The sequence below is a fragment of the Brachyistius frenatus genome, unplaced genomic scaffold, assembly GCF_029030835.1.
Source record: "Brachyistius frenatus isolate BFR_SWC_R1_liver_20210118 unplaced genomic scaffold, ASM2903083v1 Contig_23, whole genome shotgun sequence".
Classification (NCBI taxonomy): domain Eukaryota; kingdom Metazoa; phylum Chordata; class Actinopteri; family Embiotocidae; genus Brachyistius; species Brachyistius frenatus.
In genome coordinates, this window is record NW_027210622.1 from 2,521,194 (window position 1) to 2,544,001 (window position 22,808).

Consider the following 22,808-nt stretch of genomic DNA (forward strand, 5'->3'; position numbering starts at 1 on the left):
ACGCATTTATTCCTTACGCCACAGGCTGAGCATTCGCCTCGCAGACCACATGTATGTGTCCTTTTATTATTGTGCATCACTTTGGAGCCGAGTCTGAAAATGCAGTGGAGTGTTTGAGTCTGTGCTGTTTCTGTTCTGTAAGATCTTGAGCTCAGCACTGACATTGATGTTTGTATGTTGTCACTGTGGCTAATATCATGACAGGTTGAGAGGAATTTAGAATTCATGAGAAAACCGCAGGTTGAAAGAGATATCTTTTTTTCCCCCCTCACACTGATGTTTAAAATCTGTTTTGCAGAGCAGCAGGAGGCTTTGCTTGACTATTTCCTGAACCAACCCAAACATTGGGCAAGCCTGGTATATTAATTAGTTTGTTTATTTGTTTGTGTTGTTTTTCTTAAATGGATTTCTAGTCGCTTGTTGAGCTGTACAGATCCTGATGCATCCTGTGTCGAGATCGCTTTAGTTAATAGGTTATAAGGTTTATAGGTTTATTTTTGAAACCAGTAAATCCCGCATTTATTTTTTTAATTAATTGATTCTGTAGCCTATACAAACTAAATAAAGACAAAGGTCCACAATGATTTCACGGAGCTGAAGGTGAGGTCTGCTCGCATCTTCTTTTTTTGGACCAAAATATTCAGTTTACTGTAATATTTGACAAAAAAAATAAAATAAAAAGTTCTTGACTAAAGAATAGCCACATGTGGTGGAAAGCAACTACGTTTCTTCCTTGATGGAAATATTGTTCCAGTTTTCTTTTTTAGTTTGACAGCTATGGCAATGTAAAAAAAAAAATACAATTTTCCATAAAAAAATATTATTCTATGTCGAAAAAGTGGCCCAAAGAAGTTTTGGACTAAACCTGGCTAGATTTTTTTTTTTCCCAGTCTTTTTGTACATCATATTTCTCAAACTAATTATTGTGCTGAGTTTTTAAGATAAGAATAATTATCTTTCAACATTGCTACAACTGTTTAGATGTGCTTTATGTTCAAAGAGTGTTAAACTCTCTTAACTTTTATATTTAATCTGACATACTTTTCCTTTTCCCACCTTTTCAGGTGTGAAAATCTATAAGTGACATGAACGACTGCAGCCTCGTCTCTTTTTCTGTCTCGGAAACACCTGAAGTTAATGGCTAATGTTCGATTTACAGAATCCATTTTCTGGTCTTTGTGGGAGGCTCTTTTCAATCTGGCTTCAGGGCTTATCCCATCACTGGCTGTAAATTACACACCGTCTGCGTTGAACATTACAGCACATCCTACTGTGATGGGTTCCTATCGATCTCTGAGGCCTTGGATACAGTTGATGCCTCCTTACTTCTGCTCAGATTATCTCAATTCTGCAGTTTGTTGATGCTTTCATGAGAGTTTTTGTCAATTTGTAAAGATAATGTTAAAATCCAGGCTCCTGGTCTGACAATTTGTCCCTTATCTCAAATCAACAGCAATGCAAACTAACTTTCTATTCTTGTCAGAAACTGAGTGCTGCTTTCAACAATGTCAAAAATCAGCCAACTTTCTCTGTGGGTTTCCACAGAGGTCCGTTCTCGATCCTCTGCTGTTCATCATGTGCATGCTCTCTGTTGGTGCAATCAAACAGGATCACAGTGTATCCTACCATTCCTTTGCTGATGATACACAGCTGTACATTTCACTTTTCCTTAGACAACCTCAGTCATTGTGTTTTTATTTCCTGTTTTTATGCTGCAACCAGTAAGTGAAGCTCGTTTTTGTTCGACCATCCACTTCTTGTCTCATGTCATACATTTGTATCCTCAACCAGGCCGAAATATAATATGTATGAAATGTGCTACACAAATGAAATTGACTTGACTTAACTGAAGCTTTGGGTTTAAGTTGACTAAAGCACTGAAACAGTTGGTTGTTTTATTTTCAGTTTAGAGACCTTTGTGTCGCATTACCTGAATGAATGCTTTTATCTGAATAGTATGTCATTATTATTTACGGCAGCAAAGCTCTGCAAAATCGAGTGTAGGAATAAGTGTGGACTAAATCGGCAGAGAAAACAATCATGATATGTTGGACAATGTAGTCCTGCAGTGTTTAAAACAAGGCTACAAAGTGCTTTACGGAACAAAAGGTTATAAAAATGTTCATAAGAGAAATAAGTGCTTGAAAATAGAGAAAGAAGCACAACACAACGACTGAAAATTTGATAAAAGATGGAAAGCCCCTGCAGTAAAATATTACAAGAATCCCTTAAAATGGTATTCATAAAAGAGGAAACTGTTCCTGCTCACTTAATCCTCAGAGAGGTTTTATCAGAGACGATGAGCATGATCACCTTCAAACTGATGTAAAATACAGTTAAGTGAACATCTGTAATCTCTTTTAGAAGCTGCTCGTAATCTTCTTTTTTACATATTAGGACCTATTGCATTAATCCTTTACTCTGTTTAATCTCATTTCAATAATAACAGCTGATAAGAACAGATCTAGAAACAGTGAAATGACAAACATTTCAAATAAAACTATCAGTCAGTCAGCAGTAGTAACAGATTTAAAGTCATTTAAGAAAAGCTTCTTTTTTTCTTTTTTTTTTCACAATGGTAGATCTGAAAGACAAAATGATGATGGCCGAAATGATGTCAGAGACCAGGACCAAATCTGTGTTGACTCAAGGAGAATGGACATTTAGTCCGAATCTGTGAATAAAAAGAAATGCGGATGGAAAGAAATTAGAGAAAGAGAAAATTGGATTTTATTAGATTCGACTTTATTGTAATCACACACAGCAACAGTGAATATAGATATATGTAAGAATAAACAATTGTGCAGATTGAACAACAAACTGATTGGGTAGTGGGGTTAAAACTAATGTAACTGAAATATAGAAAAAGTAAACAACACTATGCAAAATGTACAGTTTAAATGAATTTGTACCGGAAATTAATCGACAGAAAAAAGGATCTGCCAAGCAGAACTTTAAACTTTACTACAGCACTCTACTGTCTTTCAGTCTATCATGTTTGCTCTCTGTCTCTCAGCAGACTGCGGTAACAGTTCATTCAGAGCAGTCATTAACATAAAACTGGTAGTAATTTGTTTCCATCCTGATTTGCACCTATTTAAACTCTAAAACCACTTCACTTATAAATACTGAAATAAATCTACTTAAATAAATAATCAAAATCAACAAACTAGAATCTAACATATAAGCCAATCAAATGAGCGTGATATTAAAATATAAACAAATTGCAGTTGTATTTAATGAAAGGAAGACTATATTTTATTTTTTGTATCTGTCATAGTGTGATATGTTGTATTATAACAGTCAGCTTCAGTTTTCAGGACAGATTATGCGTGAGAGCTCCGAAGTGGATAAAATCCCCCATTGTGAACAAAAACTTGTATTTCCTTATGTAACTTATGCAACAGTCGCAGCTCATCATTTCTGTTTCTGGTATTACATCTCTTTATTTGACGCTGATCTGTTTGACTCAACTGCTTTTCATGAATCTGGTGCCTGTGCAGACTGAAGCATTAAAAGAGATGACATCCTCTGACAACTTTTTATTATGTAGGCCATCCCTCCGTACCCAGTTTTTTTTCTTTTTTTCTTAGAAACAGCGTGTGAGGGGAGTGACTCCATAAAACACTGCAGCTGCTGCCAGTCAGAGCCGACATGAAAAGGAGCCGCTCTCAAAAAAAATGGCCCCCTCTCTCAATGTCACATAAACTGTGTGATGGCCTTGGTGTTAAATGGAGTGGAATTGATTTTACGCAGCGAGCAGCAAGGCAGCAAGGCAGCAAGCATCCAGAGACATCTGAAGGGCTTGCTACTCCTCCTCCTTCTCCTCCATCCCAACCCCCCCCCCCCCCAAAAAAAAATGATTATAGTTATATAAGTTTCCCTCCCACTCCCTCCGTCCTCTCAGCCATCAGCAGGGGTGTTGTCATAGCAACCCCCACCCCTCCTTTGAACGTCAGAGCCAGGAGCTGGAGGATGAAGCCGCATGCAGTTTCTGTCTCTCGTGCCTCTCAGAGAGCACCTGTGATTCTTGCGTTCTCTCGTGCAACAGCAGCAGCTGCAGCGCTGGAAATCGTCTCATGACTGTTAGGACTCGCAGTTCAACACACACACACACACACACACACACACACACACCGTCAAACACCGACAGACCAACTGATTGAGCAGCGTCCACAGGTAAGCACGGCGCCTTTATTTACTCCTGAGCACTATTTTTAGAACGCACCTGTTCCGATTAATCACCATGAATAGTAGTAGCGATAGTCCAGTTCTGCTACAGTCTGGTTGTGCAATGTCTTTTTCATGATGAGCAGAGGGCAGCAGAGCTGGAATGGATGCAAACAATGGGACATAGATGCTGCCAAGTCGTGCATATTTGTTAAGGTTTAAATAACTAACGGCTCGCACACCCTTCCCCAAATCTCTCCTCCTTCCCCCTCTCTTCCTTCCTCGTGTCTTTCCTCCCTGTCTTCTCATCCGTCGTCATCCTCCTCCACCTGCCTCATCCCTCGGCTCTGACTGCAGTAATGTCGTGGTTGTTCTTGGACTGGTTCGTCCCCCTCTACCTGCTGGTGTCAGTTTTGGTGCTGGCAGGCTTTGGAGCGTGCCTGTACTTCCTCGAGCCCGGGCTGCAGGATGCCCACAAGTGGAGCAACAAAACAGTCCGGCATCACCCACTGGTGGCCAGCGTGAACTGCAGAGATGACGATAGCAATGCCCTGATATGATCGGGAGGGCGAGGCGGCAGGCCATCTGGACAGGGGTGCTGCCGGGACACGCGTGGGACGGGAGCCAACACCTCAATGATCGAGAAAGGAAGAGGAGAGGATGAGGAAAATGGAGGGGGAAATCATCTGATTATACAAACACTGTCCTGTATCATCCCAACTTTTCTCTGATCTCTGTAGATGCAGGGTTTAGGGAAATGTGAGGCAGAAAGGTTTTTAAAAGATTTCTTAAAAGTGAAGCCAAATGCACAAGGAGGAGGAGACGCGCTGCAGAAAGAGATTGTGAGATGATCGGAGGACATGTTGCCCTTTAGAAATGTGTTTGTAAATTTCACATCATCTTACACTTGTGCCAACTTTTACATACGTTTTGTAATTGGACAATCACTTTGCATAAATCATCAAGTTTACTTATATTGTGCATTGAATTAGTGAGGTGAATGACATAAGTGCAATGACTTGGCTGCCAGCTGGGGAGGGTTTCTGTAATCCTCTCTGTGATGTCGGCATGGCAGCCGCTGAGACGCATGTGGATTGATAGTGCCGCTGTGCCAAAATGATGTAGTAGTGACTTTATTAAAAAAAAAAAAAAAACATAATATGTACTGCATTAATGCTACTGATTTATTCAAGATGCCAAGATTATCCTAGATGGACCAAGACTAGAAAATATTTGGTAATGCTCAAAGTGTATATTTTCTGTTTTCATCGTTTTTACTTGACAGCATGGTGAGGAAACGGCGGGTGTGTAACGACCCTCTTTTGATGATCATATGCTTCATTTGTTCATACAAAAATAAAACTGTTCAATCCTCACTTCTTTGGATCGGCTCTTCGTGTGCTATAATATAAAGATGTGTGTGCTCTCGGCGGTGCAAAGTAGCTCGGTATGGTTATTCATGTGCTGTACTTAAGCACATGAATAAATGTATTTTGATTCTATGATACTTTTTACTGTGCTACATTTACACAACAGTAGGAATTGCTTAATTTGCAATTAACTTCCAATTAAGATTTTACATGGAATGAGACGTAAACTTGTGGAACATATCACAACACCTCTTACAAAGGGAGGTCTCTCGTCATGTTTCAGATGAGCTGTCAGCAGTTTTGTCAAAGAGAGCTTGAACTTCTCTGGTGGTTTTAGTTCAATCGCTTTTAAAGACCAAAAAAGGCAAAAGGATCTTATATTTACCGAAAAGCACAAAAAAAACAACACCACCCCATCACAGTTGTTTTCCTTCGTTAACCCGTCAAGTTGCAGTTTACATCCTCATCTGTCCTGACTGATAAGATGTGTTCACATGCTTAGGCAATAAAACTGACTGTGAATATTATAATGTCACCATGTTATCCTGTAAGACATTTGTGAGAAAGTTTTGTCGCAATTAGTGTATGCATTTTGAAGTTATGGCCACAAATGTGGTTTTGAGGTCACTTTGACCTTGACCTTTGACCTCTAACCACCAAATTCCTATTAGTTCATCCTGCAGTCCAAGTTAGTGTTTGTGGCAAGTTTGGAGGAAAATCCCGTCAAGGCGTTCTTGACATCTCGCGTTCAGACGGATTTTTGTTTTGCCTCCTGCTGTTGCGTGCGCAGAGGCATAAAAATCAGCCTCTCTCAATTATCATCCCACACAAGTGTTGTCTTGTGATCCATTGAAGGGGCCTGAACCGTAGGTTGGGAACCACCTATACTTATGTTTGTAACAGTAAACTTGCCACAACTCAACCAGCTGCAGGAGTAAATTGCTGCTCACACAGACGCATCAGTATTAATCTACACAGTGTTAATAGATGTTAATAATCTGGGGCCAAATACATGCTCTCTATTCTTGAAGTACATTATGCTGATAATGCTTTTGTGTTCTCGATTTTAAAGGCAGGACTAACTTGCAATAACTTGCTATTTCTACACACTTTTACTTCTGAGTACTGCTTTTCCTACTGGTGTGCTGTGGGGTCAGACAGGCATTCAGACATCACAGAACCTCATGAACCAAATTAAATGAGACACCAGAGTGGGAGTGAAACAGTGAACTCTCAGTGTCCAGGAATGGAGAGAATGGCACTTGTGTGCCCACCACTTCCTACTGCTCTGCTCGGCGTCTCGCACTCTTTGTCTTATTTACTCACCCAGTGTGGCAGCAGCAGAGACAGCACATCAAACATCAGGTAGGCAGTTGCTTTTTTTTTCTGCAGCCGTAGCTTTAAACTTGTCTTTTTATTGTATGAAGCTATTATGTAGTGGAATTCACAGCCAGACTGCAGTGTTTGAAAAGTAATTTGGTGCATTTATCTCAAGTGCTGCGCTTTTACATTTGTGACAACTTTACATTTGCCCCTTGAGTATTTTCATTTCATACCTCTTGCTCTACTACATGTTTTTAAGGCTTTAAGTGTTTACTTTGAATAAAAACATTTATTTCTAAAAACATTTATAAAATATGATGATTTTTTTTGTTGTTGTTGTTGTTTTGCAAATGAAACTACCTAAAAGTTTTTTTTTTAAAGAAATTTTTAATTTTTAAAGAAATTTCCCCTCAGGGATTAATAAAGTGAATAAAATTTAAAAAAAAATTAAATTAAATAACGTACACCAACTCAACCAGCTACCGAAGTAAAATGTTAACTTGGGACCTTTTTCTGCATATTATTTACTTTTGATAAGTACAGTTTGCAGATATGAACTAAAGTATGATTGTGAGTGCAGATCTGTCAGTTGACTTTGAGTATTTTTCACTATGTTAGTGACACTTTTTCTTAAGTAAAGGATCTGAATACTTCTTCCACCAGCGATTGTGACACTGATAAGATGTGAAAAATGTTTACTCAGATAATGTTTTGCATTCATATCTGATTTTCTTACATGTCAGTTTAATTTTCTTTTCATCTCCTTCTTCAAAATTTGTGTAAAACAGAATGAGTGTTTTTGACGGCCTGGCAGCTTTGATCCCACAAGTCTCTGCCTCCTGCAGACAAACAAAGGAGCATCCAAAAGTCTGTTTGTCACCTCCTACCTCCCTCTCCTCTCCTGTCATCAAGAAGAAAGCCATTCAAATCCCATCATTTAATGAGAAGGGGCTGGTCCTTGAAAGACACAACACAAAACTGTCTGCAGCTGACAGGTAAGTTGATGTGTAGCTTGTTTTCTAGCTCAGTTTCATGTAATCTAGTAATCATTGTACTAAATCGATTTTACAGTTCACATTTTGTTTTCCCAGATCATTTGATTCAGTTTGTGCCTCCAACACATCCAGTCGGCCCTCGTGGAGTAAATCATGTCAGCCTTCACAGAGAAACCATGGAGAACGAGCTTCAACCCTTCCGAGGACCAAACCCAAAACATACGGCTTTCAATCTCTCCCTGCAAACCCCGGCAGCTTCTCTTTTCCTGCTCCGAAGCCAAATGCCTCTCCTACTCTCCCCCCTCTCAAACCAAAGCCAAGTGATTGTCTTCATCTCCCCGCCTCGCAGCTGAGTGATCCCTCTCCATTACTGCGCTATCCAGAGCCTAAGCCAAGTGTATCTCCAACTCTGACTGTCCCAACTCCCAGACTGAGCCCATCTCCGACGTCCCTGTGCCAGGGGATGAGCTCGGATGGTGAAGGAGGGAAGCAACCTTCCCCCGTTGCCAAAGAAAGACGTGCGAGATCAATTCCGATCTCTAACACGAAAGTTGAGCCTTCAATTGAGACAAAGCATGAAATTCTTGACCAGGAAGCTTTACTGGACTTCACCCGTCCTGAGTTAAAAAGATTTCGTCCCCTGACAAGCAGAGATCTTCGGCATCAGACGTATTCTGAATCCTGCAGATCGCCAGCCGCGTCACATGATCACTACGGATCACAAAGAAAACTTGGAATGAGTAGAAACGAAAATATTACAAAAGAAAAACCAAAGAATCCGCCTGGGAATATAGACATTGCTGAAATCCCTAAACCAAATATCAAACAGCAGCAGGAATTTAAACAGCGTGGAGTGACAGGTGCACAAACATGTGTTTCAGAGTGTGGAGGGATTAAGTCTGCTCACATTGTTCACAGAGAGGTGTTTGATGGACTGGCGGCTCAGTCGAGCCTTAACCCTCAAAGAAAATATTCAGACTATCCTCAGCGGAGCAATTACATTCAAACTTTGAATTTTATCTCCAGCCAGTCACCTTATGAACAGATGTGCTCTGAGAAAAGAGCAGCTTCACCGGTGACCCCCAACATGTCATTTTCCACAGAGCGTCCTTTACGTCAGTCGGCCGTCTCCCCAAACATCGAGATGAGGAGAAGACAATTTGACTCGCACAGTAAAACAAGAGCGGAAAAAACATTTCTGTCTCATCCCAGGAGACCACAGGAAGAAAACGACATGCAGACATTTGTAGGAAACTCATCTCAAATCTTTCAGCAAACTTGCGCATCTCAACACATCAAGTGCCCTCAGAGGTACAGATTATCGTCAAAGGTCCAGAGTCAAACCTCCCAGATGGATGGAAAGAGTGCAGTAAATCAGGCGGACTGCGCATCAAAGGATTACAGCTGCCAGTCAAGATACATTGATCAGAAAACGGAGGCTGCCCAGTATGCACACAGATTACACCGAGTTAAGACATGTCAGGTGGCACCTCAAACCCAGGAGGCTTCCCGTCTCGCTCCGGTCGAGTGTACCACTTCACATCGTGGACCCCTTTCAAATCCTGACCTTCGATCACACAAACATCGCTCAGATCAGGAACAGTCTCCCGGTCAAAATAAAAGCCACAGAGAGGTGAATGTCAGTAACACAGGACTGGATATTTCAGCACCACCTGACCACTGTGGGGTGCCAACTAAACTGCTAGAATATCCCTCAGAGAAATGTGTTGCAAGCTGGCCTCCGTCTGTGGCGCACTGCCCATTCAACACAAACAGGTCTGTCATCAGCTCAAAGGGGGTCTTTGACCTGCTGTCCCAGCCACAGCGCGGACTATACCAGGGACCACGGGGGATGACAACAACAACAACAACAGCTTTCCTTCCACCAAACCGACTGAATTACCCTGTTGCAGACAGAGCATTTGTCACTGAGGAATCAGAGGACCCCTATTACGTCACCATGTACTACCCCGGCTCAGTGTATGTGGGTGAGTACAATGATAAACAAACCACTTGCAAGACTTTACAGAACAAAGTCAGCAAACTCATCAAAGAATAGATGAAAGGGACTCTTTTTTTTTTTTTTTTTTTTTTAAATAGGAGTTAAATCGTTTTCTATCTACGGGGGCGGGAACTCAGACGAGGGGGTGGTCCAAGACGATAGCAGAGGGTTTGAAGACACCCGCTCCTTATCAGTAGAGAAGCAGACGTGCTGAAGCGAGTCGTGACAGCGTTGGTTAGCAGACTCTGTCAGAGTGAATAGTCCACGCCGGAGGCAAACAAACTCAACGAAAACATGCAGAAAGGAAAGCAGGGGAGGGATGAAGGGTGAGCAACTCGATTAAGTGCGAGTACCTCGCCGCAGGTGGAGTCCTCTTCCTGTAACGGCTTAGAGAATAATGCTGATACAAAATCACTCCAACACTTTCAAGTACTGCGTAATTACTGTTGATTAAAAGTATTTAGCAGCTTCTTCTGGAGCTTTCTTTTGAATCACACAGTTGTTATCAGAGTTTGTTCAGTTGTTGTGTGTTTTGATATGCAGGCCTAGTTGTCAGTTTAGACACAAAAAAAATAAAAGGTCTACGATCGAAAACAGACTAAAAGATTAGAAAAAAATAAACGCCAATGTTTTTGTGTTGCACAAACATTTTTTTCATTTGTTTTTTCTATTTAACAAGTCTTTAATTTTTAGGACTCTTGCAAGGTCCTGACCCCCAAACACCCCATTGAACTAATGCTCAATCGTAGCTCATTGAATATAAAGTGCTGTAGGTGTTACAACAGTGTTTTTCCTGCTGTGACGTGTCAAAGGGTCATCTGTCTTTACCGTACTTCCTTCTCCACTGCATTTATTTGACAAACATAGTAACTTGTTACTTTGCAGATGTTCAAAACTTGAGGAACGAATTATCTGTTTAAAGGTTTTTTTTTTTTTTTTTTTTTTTAAACTCGCTCCACCTCAACAAGCTACGTATACAAATTCTGCTTTCACGCTAATAAATTAATAATAAGATCTTAATAATAGTTTAATACTAACAGAGGCCATTCAACCTGTTGTTGTTGATGGTTCATGTATATTTTACATACAGATTAAGATTTTACATACACAATACTCAGTAAGAAGGACTTATAACTATAATGTATTACTGTATAGAAAGTGGTTATTTCCACTTTGCCAATAAATTCTTCATACAAGGTGAAGCATTAATAGTATTTCAATAAACCCATGACAATGCCAGTGGTCATTCTTGCTCTACAACAAGTATTATTTTTTTAAATTACATACGGCTGGACCTCCACAAAAGAAAATCGTGTTTTTACACTAAAGTATTGCATGTTTTTCCGAAGTGTTCTGACCATCTTAACGTCGAATTGGATTTATTCTTACCTAATTATTATACCGTCCAAACTGTCCTCTATAAATAGCCTGTACCACTGACAGAAGACACTGTACCAAAAAAAAAAAAAAATCCCCTTTGAGGTGAAGTTCTGCTGCGCATGTGCACTGCATCTCCCCACTCCCTCTCCTCTTGTCGCCTTGGCAACGGAAAAAAGGGGGGCTCCGGGCCAGAGGGAAGGAGAGGAGAGGTACCCGGGCTTCATCACATGACCGCTCCTGGTTTTTCGTTTGCCACTATTACCTTCGTTATCGGACACACGCTTATTTGTTTCCTTCGGATCCGGGGCGACAGCAGACGAGCGCGAGAACAGGCTTTCTTCTCCTCGAGCGCGTTTCTGCAGGTCAGTTGAACGGCGAGACGCCGCCGAGCCGACCGTTAGCGGGCTGTTAGCAGCGAGCTAACGCAGCTGCCGTTAACGTTGTTACCCAGCGTGACTGGAGACAATGGAGTCGACACCGGGCCGGGATGGAGATCACCGCGTGTGTTGTGGACAAAACGTGCGACAGCCGCGGGTTTTTCTTTTTTTTGTTTATTTTTGTTGTTGTTGTTGTTGTTGTTATTGTTGTTGCGTGGGATGCCAATTAAAATGGTCTGCCTCCAAATATTAAAGTGCTTGAGGGATTATTTAAACGTTAACAAAAACAGACTGCAGCTTTGCATGTCAACAGAGCATCATCAGGTCCTGCACGTCTCAACCGTCCAGTGTGATTTTCCTGTCGTTTTAGCTGGAAATGAGTGCTGAAATAATAATGGTGAGCTGTGGATGCACAATATATATATATATATATATATATATATATATATATATGTGTGTGTGTGTGTGTGTGTGTGTGTGTGTGTGTGTGTGTGTGAGCAAGAGGGCAGCCGGTGGGCGGAGCGGAGCTGCAGGACCACTGAGTGTTGTGAATCAAAGTGACAGCCACTGCCTCGCTGACCTGTACGATCCACATCTGCGATTGTGGCCGAGCTGACTTCAAGCGTGGCGGCAGGCCGCTCCACGCGTACGACCACGCAGGGCTGAGGTTGTCTCGGCTCAGCCTCGTGCCCCGTTATTTTTACCATCCGCCTGCGCCGTTTGCCTCATTTACGGGCTCCGTTCACGCCACGTATTCTCTCTCACTTCATCTCCGGCGGTGTCAAAGACGTGCCGAGAGTTTTTTTGGGGGGGGTTTCTGACCGAGTTTTAGAGATTCAGCTCCCGTGTCTGAGGTTCTTCTTCCACCTCGATAATGAAGATGGTTTCGGCTGCGGTTCTCTACAAATGAAGATTTGTTTCACTATTGATGTCTCTCTCTCTCTCTCTCTGGTCTGTGAAATGTCAGATCATGTAAAAAAAAAAAAAAAATGCCTGCCACAAGTTTCCAATGTCTTGGGATGTCAGTGATGTCTTTAACTGCCATGTTGTATTCAACTGATGCCCCACAACTCAAATTAATTGTTTATCATTAAGTGACGAAACCAGTTTTGAGAGGCTGAAACTAAATATTTGACACGCATGGAAACTAATTTGTATAATTGACCAATTATCAGAGTTGTTACCGGTTAATTATCTTTCAATCGGCTAATTAATTAAATTTAAGGCACACAGACTTACAGCATTAAAAATGTACAGTCATGAATGTATCAATGGAACTTTTAATAGCCTGACCTATACTGGATTTAAGCATAAAATGATGCTCATCATAATAGTTGAAAGTTCATAAAATGTGATGATGCTCATCATTTTTTTCATAAAAAAAATATTAAACAATCACCTGATTGTAGTTATTATGAGTTATTTGCATATTCACCCATCATTTACATTCAGGTGCTTAACTTTTAGTATTCGACGGACAACATTTCTATGAGCATCTATTGACATAAACGTCATAGATTTAAATCCAATAACACTTTTATGCAGGTGTCAGTGATTGCTGTGGCTTTAAATTAGCTTTGTGGATTTCCACCAGTGGAACACAATTTAATGTCACAGATGAGGAAACTGTATATGACGTGGAACCGTTAATATCTTATTCACTTCATAAGGTTGGTGCATCTCTAGTTATATTAAATTCAGGAATCTTTTTTTTTTTTTTTTTTTTTGTAAATATCTCCCCCTGTAACTCTGAGGATAGAAACAAATATCTCAATACCGAAGCAAATAAAACCTAAACTATAATGTGTGGTGAGATGTGCATGAGAGTTTTTAGACATTTGAGTGAACCAACCCTTTACTTCCTGCAACAACTCATTTCCTCCTCGTCGAGCAGGGAGAGTCAGGAGAGCATCAGCTGCTCCACTGGCCTACTTCCATGTCATTCTGTCAATGTGATTTATTTTCATCTTTCTCCTCCTCTGTAGACATGTCAGACGTAGTTCCTCCAGAGGTTAGACCCAAGCCAGCCGTCCCTGCCAAGCCCCCAAATGTGGCGGTTCCTTCCCCGCCTAGCCCTGTCCCGCCCCAGGGCCTGGGTTTGGCGGCGGGCATCTCTCCTCACCCTCCAAGTGCCATTCCAGTTCCCATCGGAAGTCACGGTCCAATCAGCACCGTCGGTCACGGTGTCGGTCACGGTGTCGGCCACGCTGCGAGTCACGCCTCGGCACACAACGGAGGTCACAGTCTCGGAAACACCCACAGCTGCAGTGGGGGATCCGCTCTGCTGGGGTACATTGGTATTGACACCATTATTGAGCAGATGAGGAAGAAGACGATGAAGACAGGCTTTGACTTCAATATCATGGTAGTAGGTAAGTCACAGTGGACTCTGGCCTTCTTTTGTACCTGGACTTTTCCTGTGTCTCTCTCTTCTCTGATCTTCGCCACCTCTCTTTTCCCCTTTCCCTCTCATCTCAGGTAACAGTGGTCTCGGAAAATCAACTCTGGTGAACACCTTATTCAAGTCCCAGGTGAGCAGGAGGAGCCCATCCTGGGCCCATGATGGCAAGATCCCTAAAACTGTGGAGATCAAGTCGGTGTCTCATGGTGAGTACAGGGACGGGACAGAGGTCCCGTTCGTTCTATTAGCATTTAATTTGACAGAGAAAACTACCGACCCGTGACTGCGTTCTTAAAAAGCCTACTTACAGCCCATCACTGCTGCTAACAGAGCTCACCATTTATCTCCAGCTCAGCTACAAATGCATCGATCGATTTTTGCCTTTCCTAAATGCACTTCATCATTTCTTTACTTGGACTGTCCATTTGCTGTCATAGCTCGTTACTGAAAATGAATTTGCTTCAGTGACTTATTGCTCTGTAATAATTCTTCCACATATCATAAAGTATCACAATCAAAAAGTTTTGAAATGAAGCCATAACCTTCATTTGTCAATATTCCAAGTTACATGCCTCATCTACATTTCCACCTGAGTATCATGTTTTTATCAGCAGTGGTACTGTACGTGTGCAATTGCGATTTCGCCATGGACTTGAGCTGTCCAACTCAGGAAATTGGTAACAGACACCTTTGAAATGCTTAAAAAAAAAAAAAAAAAACTAAAGCAATGACGTTTTTAAAAGGGGCAGAACATTACTGTCCAAAACTGAAAAAGCCAGGTGGGTTTCTTTGACATTTACAGCGTTGTGAATTCGTCCTCCAGTGTCAGATTGTCAACACCGAGATCTACTGTGACGTTCCGAGATGTCTCAGGGAAAACATTTAGTGCAAATGACCTAAAGTGTTGCGCGATGGCACTTCGGTTCTCCAACATGACAACGTGCCTGCTCATGAGGACATTGAAAACCCAAGCATCTCACCTTCAACGACACGATCATTGATCCCTAACACCCCTACTCAACCAGATTGGGCTTCCTGCGATGTTTTTGTTCTCCCAAAAAAATTGGACACAAACTTTTGTTGTGCGCTCTCTGCTCATGTTTTGAGTCCGTGATGTCATCGCCAATGCTCATGTACCAGCGCTCACGGAATGGTGCGTAACTGAGGTGCTGATGTTGACCAAGCGACCTAAAAGCTTTCGTCCCGGCCTCTTGGCAAAATATCTTAAAATGAATAAACGTACGAGATGAAAATCTGGCGACAGATCAACGACAAATGACGGATCTCTGTTCACAGATCAGGAAATTCTGCTGTTCTGATGCAAAGTTCACTTTGTACAAAGCAGGATTTGTTAAACGGACAGGCGTCCAATTTGAAAAGGGCGAAGCAGAGATGGAAAAGATATTAAAAGCACCTCATTTTTGTCTCATCTCCTGACTGACATCTCTGACTACTTCATGACAAATAGTATTTATTCATCATCAGGCGGTACAGACTGTTCTTGGATCCACGGATTCCCAATGCATCACTAACAGCGTTCTTTTTTCTGTACATTTATTAATACTTGGAGTGATAACTTGAACAGCTGGGCTTTTCCCACTGGACAAAGGATTTTTTTTTTTTTGTGTGTGTCAAAACAATAGGACATCTCAAAGTGAGACACAAGCTTGACAAAAGTACCGCATTCTCCTAACTTACTAACATCAGGGTACAGCTTCACAAAAAGACGAGAGACCGGTCTGAAGATTGAGGCTTTCTTAGTTTGTCTAGGCTAACACAAGTTAAACAATAAACATGACCTAATTTTAAGCCTAAAATGTTTTTGCCACCGAAATGGCAGACAACCCCAGAACTTGTGTTTCCATGGTAACGGTCATCGACCCAGTTTGACAACTGACTAAATGCGGTGAACAATAGCTCAATTGGTGGTTTGCTAACAGGGTTGTAGGATGAAGAATCCCAGAGGTTTTATTGGAAAATTGTGACGTGCAACTGTAAAATCGTTCTGCTCGGTTAAACAAGGTGAAGCAGCAACAGCCTGCCATCATCTTTGTTTCGTCTTTATGTATCTACATTACAGAGCAAATTAGTCCAACCAGAGGCCGTGATGAATAGTGTTTGAAAATGAATGACTCTGGTGCCCCTCCCCCAATATTAGTATGGAATCAGTCACTGTGGTTGACAGCTACTTGTGCCGTTTATAAAACTGTCTGGAGCCTGTTCAGCACGTAGCACGCAGGGCTGAGCTCCTTATAGCATCTGGGACTGACAAAGCAGCCGGACTGGCATTTACTCAGGAATGTTATCAAGCCCTCGTCCTGAACTCAGTGTTTGGCTGCTGCAGTTTACGTGATCATGCACACAACGCCTGCGGTTGACAGTGACCTGACATTATTATGCTCTTGACGGTCAGCGATGCTGCCCGGAGACACAGCAGAAAGTGTGCCGTCACATGCAAATGTTACATAACTCTGTCAGACCATGTACAGGCTACATGCTGTGTTTCTACAGCGGGAGCTGTTCATACGATTTACTCCAAACACTAACATTTGTTCACTGTGTTGATTTTTGGATATCAAATATACTGTTAAGAGGGGAAAAAAAAAATAGGTACATCCAATATTTGGACAAGCAAACACTTGATCCTCTTTGGAACTGTGCCAACAGAAAAAATGTGATCTACTTAAACACAACCACAAGGAGAATTAGCTTTTTCAATCATTTATTCATCATGAATATCAATAGATGTAATCTTTCCCTGTGGAAAAAGTAAGTACACCCTTTGGCCTCAGATGTATCGCCACCAACTGTCTCTGGCATCGTCTTGGTGAAATGTGTGTGACCGCTCTTCCACGCAAAATTTGTTCAGTTGCGAGACGTTACAGGGTTTTCTTGCATGTTCTGCTCATTTCAAATCCTCCTACAACATTTCAATGGGATTCACATTTTTTTGTACTGACTAGTCCATCCCCTAACTCTCCACTTCTTCTCGCCGGTGCCACTCCTTGCTGATTTTGTTTGTGTACTGAGGATCATTATTTTTTTTTGAAAGGTCCACTTCAGCCTTAACTTTTAAACTTTCTTTGATAAGATGTAAAATTCAAAGTTAAATCGAGGCCCGCAAGCTCCCCAGACCTTGAGGCAGCATAGCATCCCCAAACTACAACATTTCCACCACCATGCTTCACAGTTGTTCTGAGGTTTTTCTGAAAAGCTGTCTTTGGTCTGCTCCAAACACGTCTACTATTACTGTGGCTAAACAAATCTAGCTTTGATTTGTCCACATGAACAAAGGCAAGAGCCTACTCTTTGCCCAGCAACAATCTCTGTCTAGTTGTAGATACAAACTCTGACGCCGAGAGTTGGAAGAGTTATCTGCGGACACGGTTTCAAAGAGGATCACGCGTTTGCTCGTTTAAATATGTCAAAAAAGACAACGAGTACTTTTTCACCAATATCTATCGTGTTTCTGCATACAAAGCATCTACGATTTATCTTGTTCATTTCTTTGTGTCTGTTTTTTTTTTTTTTATAGTAATTGAAGAGGGTGGTGTGAAGATGAAGCTGACCGTTGTTGACACTCCAGGCTTTGGAGACCAAATCAATAACGACAACTGGTGAGTTTTCCAGCTCTAATGTCATTTAAGCCTCATGAACGTCATAATTACAGTCTTGTTTTACCATTAATGGATTTTCACTCGTCACCCTTACAAAACTGTATTTCTGGTTTAGCAACACTGCCATGCATTATTTCCCTGAAAGTATATTGAAAATGGTCCTACTCACGTAAACCTTTGGTTTTATTTTCTCGATCCAGTGATCTTTTGTTCAAACTGACCTGTTCTGTTGTATCTACAGCTGGGAGCCCATATCCAAGCATATCAATGAGCAGTTTGAGAAGTTTTTAAAGGAGGAGGTCAACATCACCAGAAAGAAGCGCATCCCTGACACCAGGGTGCACTGCTGTCTCTATTTCATCTCCCCAACTGGACACTCGTGAGTTACGCTTTGACAGAACTGCAGATTCGTGAAGTAATCACTCAACCCGTCTTTAAGTGTCTCATTTTAACAGGGATCTGTTTTAAGTAATCTGCCGGCACGAGCACTCGTGCTGGAAGAAAACTGCACACATACGCACATGCAGCACACAATGTTCATGTCCTTTTATCCAGAAACATTTCATTTCACATTAACAAAGCCCCGGATCACGTGTTCTGCTTTGTATTGCAGCCAACACACACCTCACGCCCCTCTGAACTCGTCCCAATTAGCTCCCACTGACAACTGTGAAATTGCTCTTTAATGATTAAACGAATACGGTCTTTTGTGTATTACTGCCAATGAATCTCATCCTTCTTCTCGGTGTAATTGATACCGACAGGATGTTGTGTGAGCAGGCGAACAGGAACTGAGACACAACCTTTGTCCAACGATAAGCCCACTCTTCAAAAACACTCACACTGTAAATCTTTTGTAATTGCTGCAACACCAAGGAGAAAAGAGGCACATGAAATACGACAAATAAAATCCTTGTGCCTTCTTCCAGTATTTATTGCTCCATTCGCAGCTGCTAAATCTTCCTCCTGACTCGTTTTTTTTTTTTTTTTCTCTCTCCATCGGTTCCAGTCTTCGACAGCTGGACTTGGAGTTCATGAAGAACTTGAGTCACTCGGTCAACATTATTCCTATCATTGCCAAAGCAGACACAATGACCATTGAGGAGAGACATGAGTTCAAACAGCGGGTGAGTGTCACCAATGATCCGACTTCAAAATGTCACGCTCAATATATATATATATATATATATATATATATATATATATATATATATATATATATCTGCACCAGTCAATATTTTTATATTAACAATGGATCAAGGACTTTTCAGGTCTATTCAGCTCAGTTTACTGGATTCACATAAAAATGTTTTGTTTTCCATGTGAATCTACTGTCTGTATTCACAATAAAATACTGGCCAATATCGGCCGATATTGGTTTGACCGTGTAGTTAAAGGGATAGCACTTTTTTTTTTTCCAATGAAGGTACTTCTCCATAGTCAGAGTACCTGCAGTAGATCGGGTCGGCACGTCCCCAGTTTGGAGAAGCAGGCGGCTGCGCAGGCACAGAAGCTAAGCTGGTTCCACACGTGTGTGGGGTCGGCAGCAAAACATATTTCAGCCCCTTAAAAGAAAAATCAATGTCAGTTTAAGTGTTAGCTATATTTTGATTATTTTCACCACCTTATCTTGCCGTCAGCCCTTTTCGATGTGGAGCTGAAGCTGGTATATCGTTCTCTTGGAGGCCATCAGATTACTTGTCAAAAGCAGTTGCAGGTCTCCCGCCGCCTTGATTGGTGCGTTTGTTTACTGTGAACCCGCTCACGGGCGGCTGCTGCTCTGACGGCAGTGTTGAAGAAAATCCCTTAAAGTCCTTTTCCGAAGGTTGCTGTAGTTGGCGTTTTAATTGATGTGAACTTTATACCGGTATAAAGGTGATGCCGAACCCTGAGCGTTGAAAGAGTGAGGCACTTACATGACAATGGGCACGAGGGTGGGGGAGACGGTACGTAAATGCTAACCAAAAGGCCGATGACATCAGAGGGTCGAAGAGACGGGAACATACCGTAGGTGGGGCGTGGTTTCCCCACTGACGTTACTGAGGTCAGCGGGTTGCCCACTAATCTTAAATTTGGCGGTTCAATCCCTGGATCCTTCTGTCCAAATACCAAGTGGTATGACACTGAACCCCAAGTTGCTCCCCATAGAAGGTGAGCAACACCTGCATGGCAGCTCTGCCGCTGGTGTGTGAGCCGGAATCACTGTAAAGCGCTCGGAGACTGCAAACATGAAAAGGTTCTATACAGGATCAAGTATTTGGCAGACGAGCAGCTCCCATGTTCTGTTTGGGAAAATACTGCTTTGGTCAAAGGGGTCTGGTGAGAGCATATATTGATATAACTCTGGAAGGGCTGTCTGACAGGAAGGTAAAGCGGTGAAAGTATTCTAAATATACCGTACGCTTAAATGAATATTGATTATTATTTTATTTTTTTAGTCTAGAAAGGTTTTGTTGGCGACAGCAGAACATTCTTTATCTTCTGCGCTGGTACATCCACCCAAAAAAACCTCTCTCGCATCACTGTTGGTGTCTGTATTCAAATTCTAGTGTCATGTAGGTTATAGACTCCACAACCTTTCTACAGTGTTGCATACATGGTGGTTTAAAAGTGCTCTGGTTTGTTGTGCAGGTAAGGAAGGAGCTGGATATGAGCGGGATTGAGTTTTACCCGCAGAAAGAGTTTGACGAGGACATGGAGGACAAGAGCGACAATGACAAGATCAGAGTAAGTGGTTCTGTTCTTCCTTTCACGGGACATTTGTCCATCGATTTCCCTCCGCTGCAGGAAAATGTGTCTCTCCCACCCTCCTCTCCGCCCAGAGCGACCGAGTCTTTTCTCTGGCGTACATGCGCCGTCTCGTCTCAGCAGAATGTCAGGGCGCCGGGGCGTGTTGTGTATCTGTTTCATCTCGTGAACCTCTCTTTTCGGCACACTGAACCGTGTTGAAATGCCTCTGTCCATAGGAGATGATGCCCTTTGCTGTGGTGGGGAGTGACAAAGAATATCAAGTGAATGGCAAACGAGTGCTGGGGAGGGAGACAGCATGGGGAATTGTAGAAGGTGAGTGAAAAGTTCTTTATTTAAATTGCTTTCTGTGCGTTTCCCACGGAGACGATGTCGACTGTCATTGATTTTTCTTTTTTTTCTTGCAGTTGAAAATCCAAACCATTGTGAGTTTGCTCAACTGAGAGATTTCCTGATCAGGTAAAACAGTCTTTTAAATATATATTCAAATCCCAAACGCAATAAACTGGAATAAAGAAGCAATTGGAGGAAAATGAACTTTGCCGTATTATAAATTTTGTCAGCATCACAATATTTTTAACAACAGCATTAATCTGGTGATTAAATCAGTACTGCCTTGATTTATTAAGTAATCACTGTGTCTATGAAGTTTCTGGAAATAGGGAAACACCGTAATAAGAAAAACACCAAGGTAAAGTCTAAATAGACTTGTTTGGGCTCACCAACACAAGATAATAAGTTTACTGACACGGAAAGCGAACGAAGGTCAAGAAACTGAAACCAGCGCTGTTTAAAGAAATAACTCGTATTATAAAGCGATAACCATCATAGTTGCCGCTGATTATTTGAAAATCAGCTAATCGGTTCATTGACTCATGATTTCAACTCAACTGTGTATTCAACAAAAACACAACAATCACTATACTCTTAATTCACCGACACGATCAACTTGATGCCTCCCGGGTTTGAAATGACATGTACAAATCTAGTAACTTCTTGGTTTTCTACATGCCTGTCTCTCAGGTCTCACCTCCAGGATTTGAAGGAAGTCACCCATAACATTCACTATGAAACGTACCGTGCCAAGAGACTGAACGAGAATGGAGGACTGCACCCCATATCTTCCAACGAGTCCCAGGAAAGCAACCTGTAGTCATTCAGGTGGATCAGTAGTTCAGACAGAGTGAGTGAAAACAGTGCAATGAAGTTGATAGACGAGTCTACGTGATATTATAACCTTTGTCACCACAGCATTGCTGCATGCGTGGGAAAAGATTTTGATCTGTAAAAATCGGTGTCATTTCATCTCCAAACCCCACCCGCCATTTTCTTCACCTTCTTCCCCACGTCACCCCCCCCCCCCCACCACCACACATATTAAACCCTTCTGGTCTCATTTCGCAGTCAGTCCTTTTATGATTTAAAGTCAACATTTGATCTACCGCCAACAACCTGTCGTCTCTCATTGTGCAGGTAGAACAAGCTCAGAAAGTGCCACGTTGTTTTGTGTACGAGAGGCTAATTTAAAAGTTTGGATATCGTGTAGCAACGGACGTCTGCGTCTGGACAAACAAAGTGATCTGCCCTGAACATGAAAATCATAATTACTGTATAGTAGTAATGCACGAGCCAGCTCTGCAGTTGACTCTTTTAACATCCTCAGCAGCAACTGTTCGTTTGAAGGAATAATCCCCGCGACTTTGCTGTCAGGACGGCTTAACAAACATCATAAACTGTGCCGTCTTCTTTAATAACCCAATGAATGGAAAATTTCTCCAAGACTTCCTTCCCCTGTTTAAGTTTTGATGTTCTTTTTTTTTTAGTTAGTTTACGTGCGCAGCACCTGCATACTAAGATTGGAGGAAGCTGCTGCATCAGTCACACATGAAATGCAGTGAATATGAGCACCAGCGCGAGTGTGTGATTTAAAGACTCCGCAGGGTGAATGACTGCATACTGCAGATTCCGTGTTTCCATGATTCACCGTAATGGCACAAACACACGTCTGGGATGATGCAGCTCAGCATGCTTTGTTTGAAAACAGTGGATACAGATGAAAGTAGTGTTCACTTCAGATTACATTTGTGCTGGTGCTCACTTTTACTGGCTGACTGCTCCTGCAGTCACACCTCACATTATTTTCTCGACTCAGGTGGATCCTATTACATGTTTTCCCATTTTAATAACCGCAGTGTTTAATTTAATCCATATTACAACAATACAAATCTTATTTTACATACAATCCTCCTATACTGGAATGATGCAAACATGGTCATCACCAGAACCACAGTTTTCTGTACAAACTTTAAAGGTTTTTTTGAATGCACATTTCTTCATCTCTCGGTGGCCGTTCATTAAAAGCATATTTTCTGACCCAAAACAACTTTGATCACTGTTGTAATCAGTGGATCTTTTCTGCGTATCA

General features: G+C 41.8%; 1 protein-coding gene across 1 annotated transcript; it reads left to right on the forward strand.

The window, feature by feature from the left end:
• Positions 1–11,410: 11,410 nt before the first annotated feature.
• Positions 11,411–22,472, forward strand: septin3 (septin 3). Its single transcript, XM_069697343.1, has 10 exons — positions 11,411–11,602; positions 13,603–13,989; positions 14,096–14,224; positions 17,554–17,635; positions 17,877–18,014; positions 18,645–18,762; positions 20,267–20,362; positions 20,602–20,698; positions 20,791–20,842; positions 21,407–22,472. Exons 2-10 carry the CDS (start codon positions 13,605–13,607, stop codon positions 21,534–21,536), a joined length of 1,227 nt encoding a protein of 408 aa, XP_069553444.1. The 5' UTR covers positions 11,411–11,602; positions 13,603–13,604; the 3' UTR covers positions 21,537–22,472.
• Positions 22,473–22,808: the final 336 nt, after the last annotated feature.

Excerpts from the sequence above, each read along its gene's own strand:
- septin3 (XM_069697343.1), top strand. The coding sequence starts at position 13,605 with ATGTCAGACGTAGTTCCTCCAGAGGTTAGACCCAAGCCAGCCGTCCCT. Across the intron at positions 18,015-18,644 it reads ATCTCCCCAACTGGACACTC|TCTTCGACAGCTGGACTTGG; the intron begins GTGAGTTACGCT and ends CATCGGTTCCAG. Across the intron at positions 20,363-20,601 it reads GCGACAATGACAAGATCAGA|GAGATGATGCCCTTTGCTGT; the intron begins GTAAGTGGTTCT and ends CTCTGTCCATAG.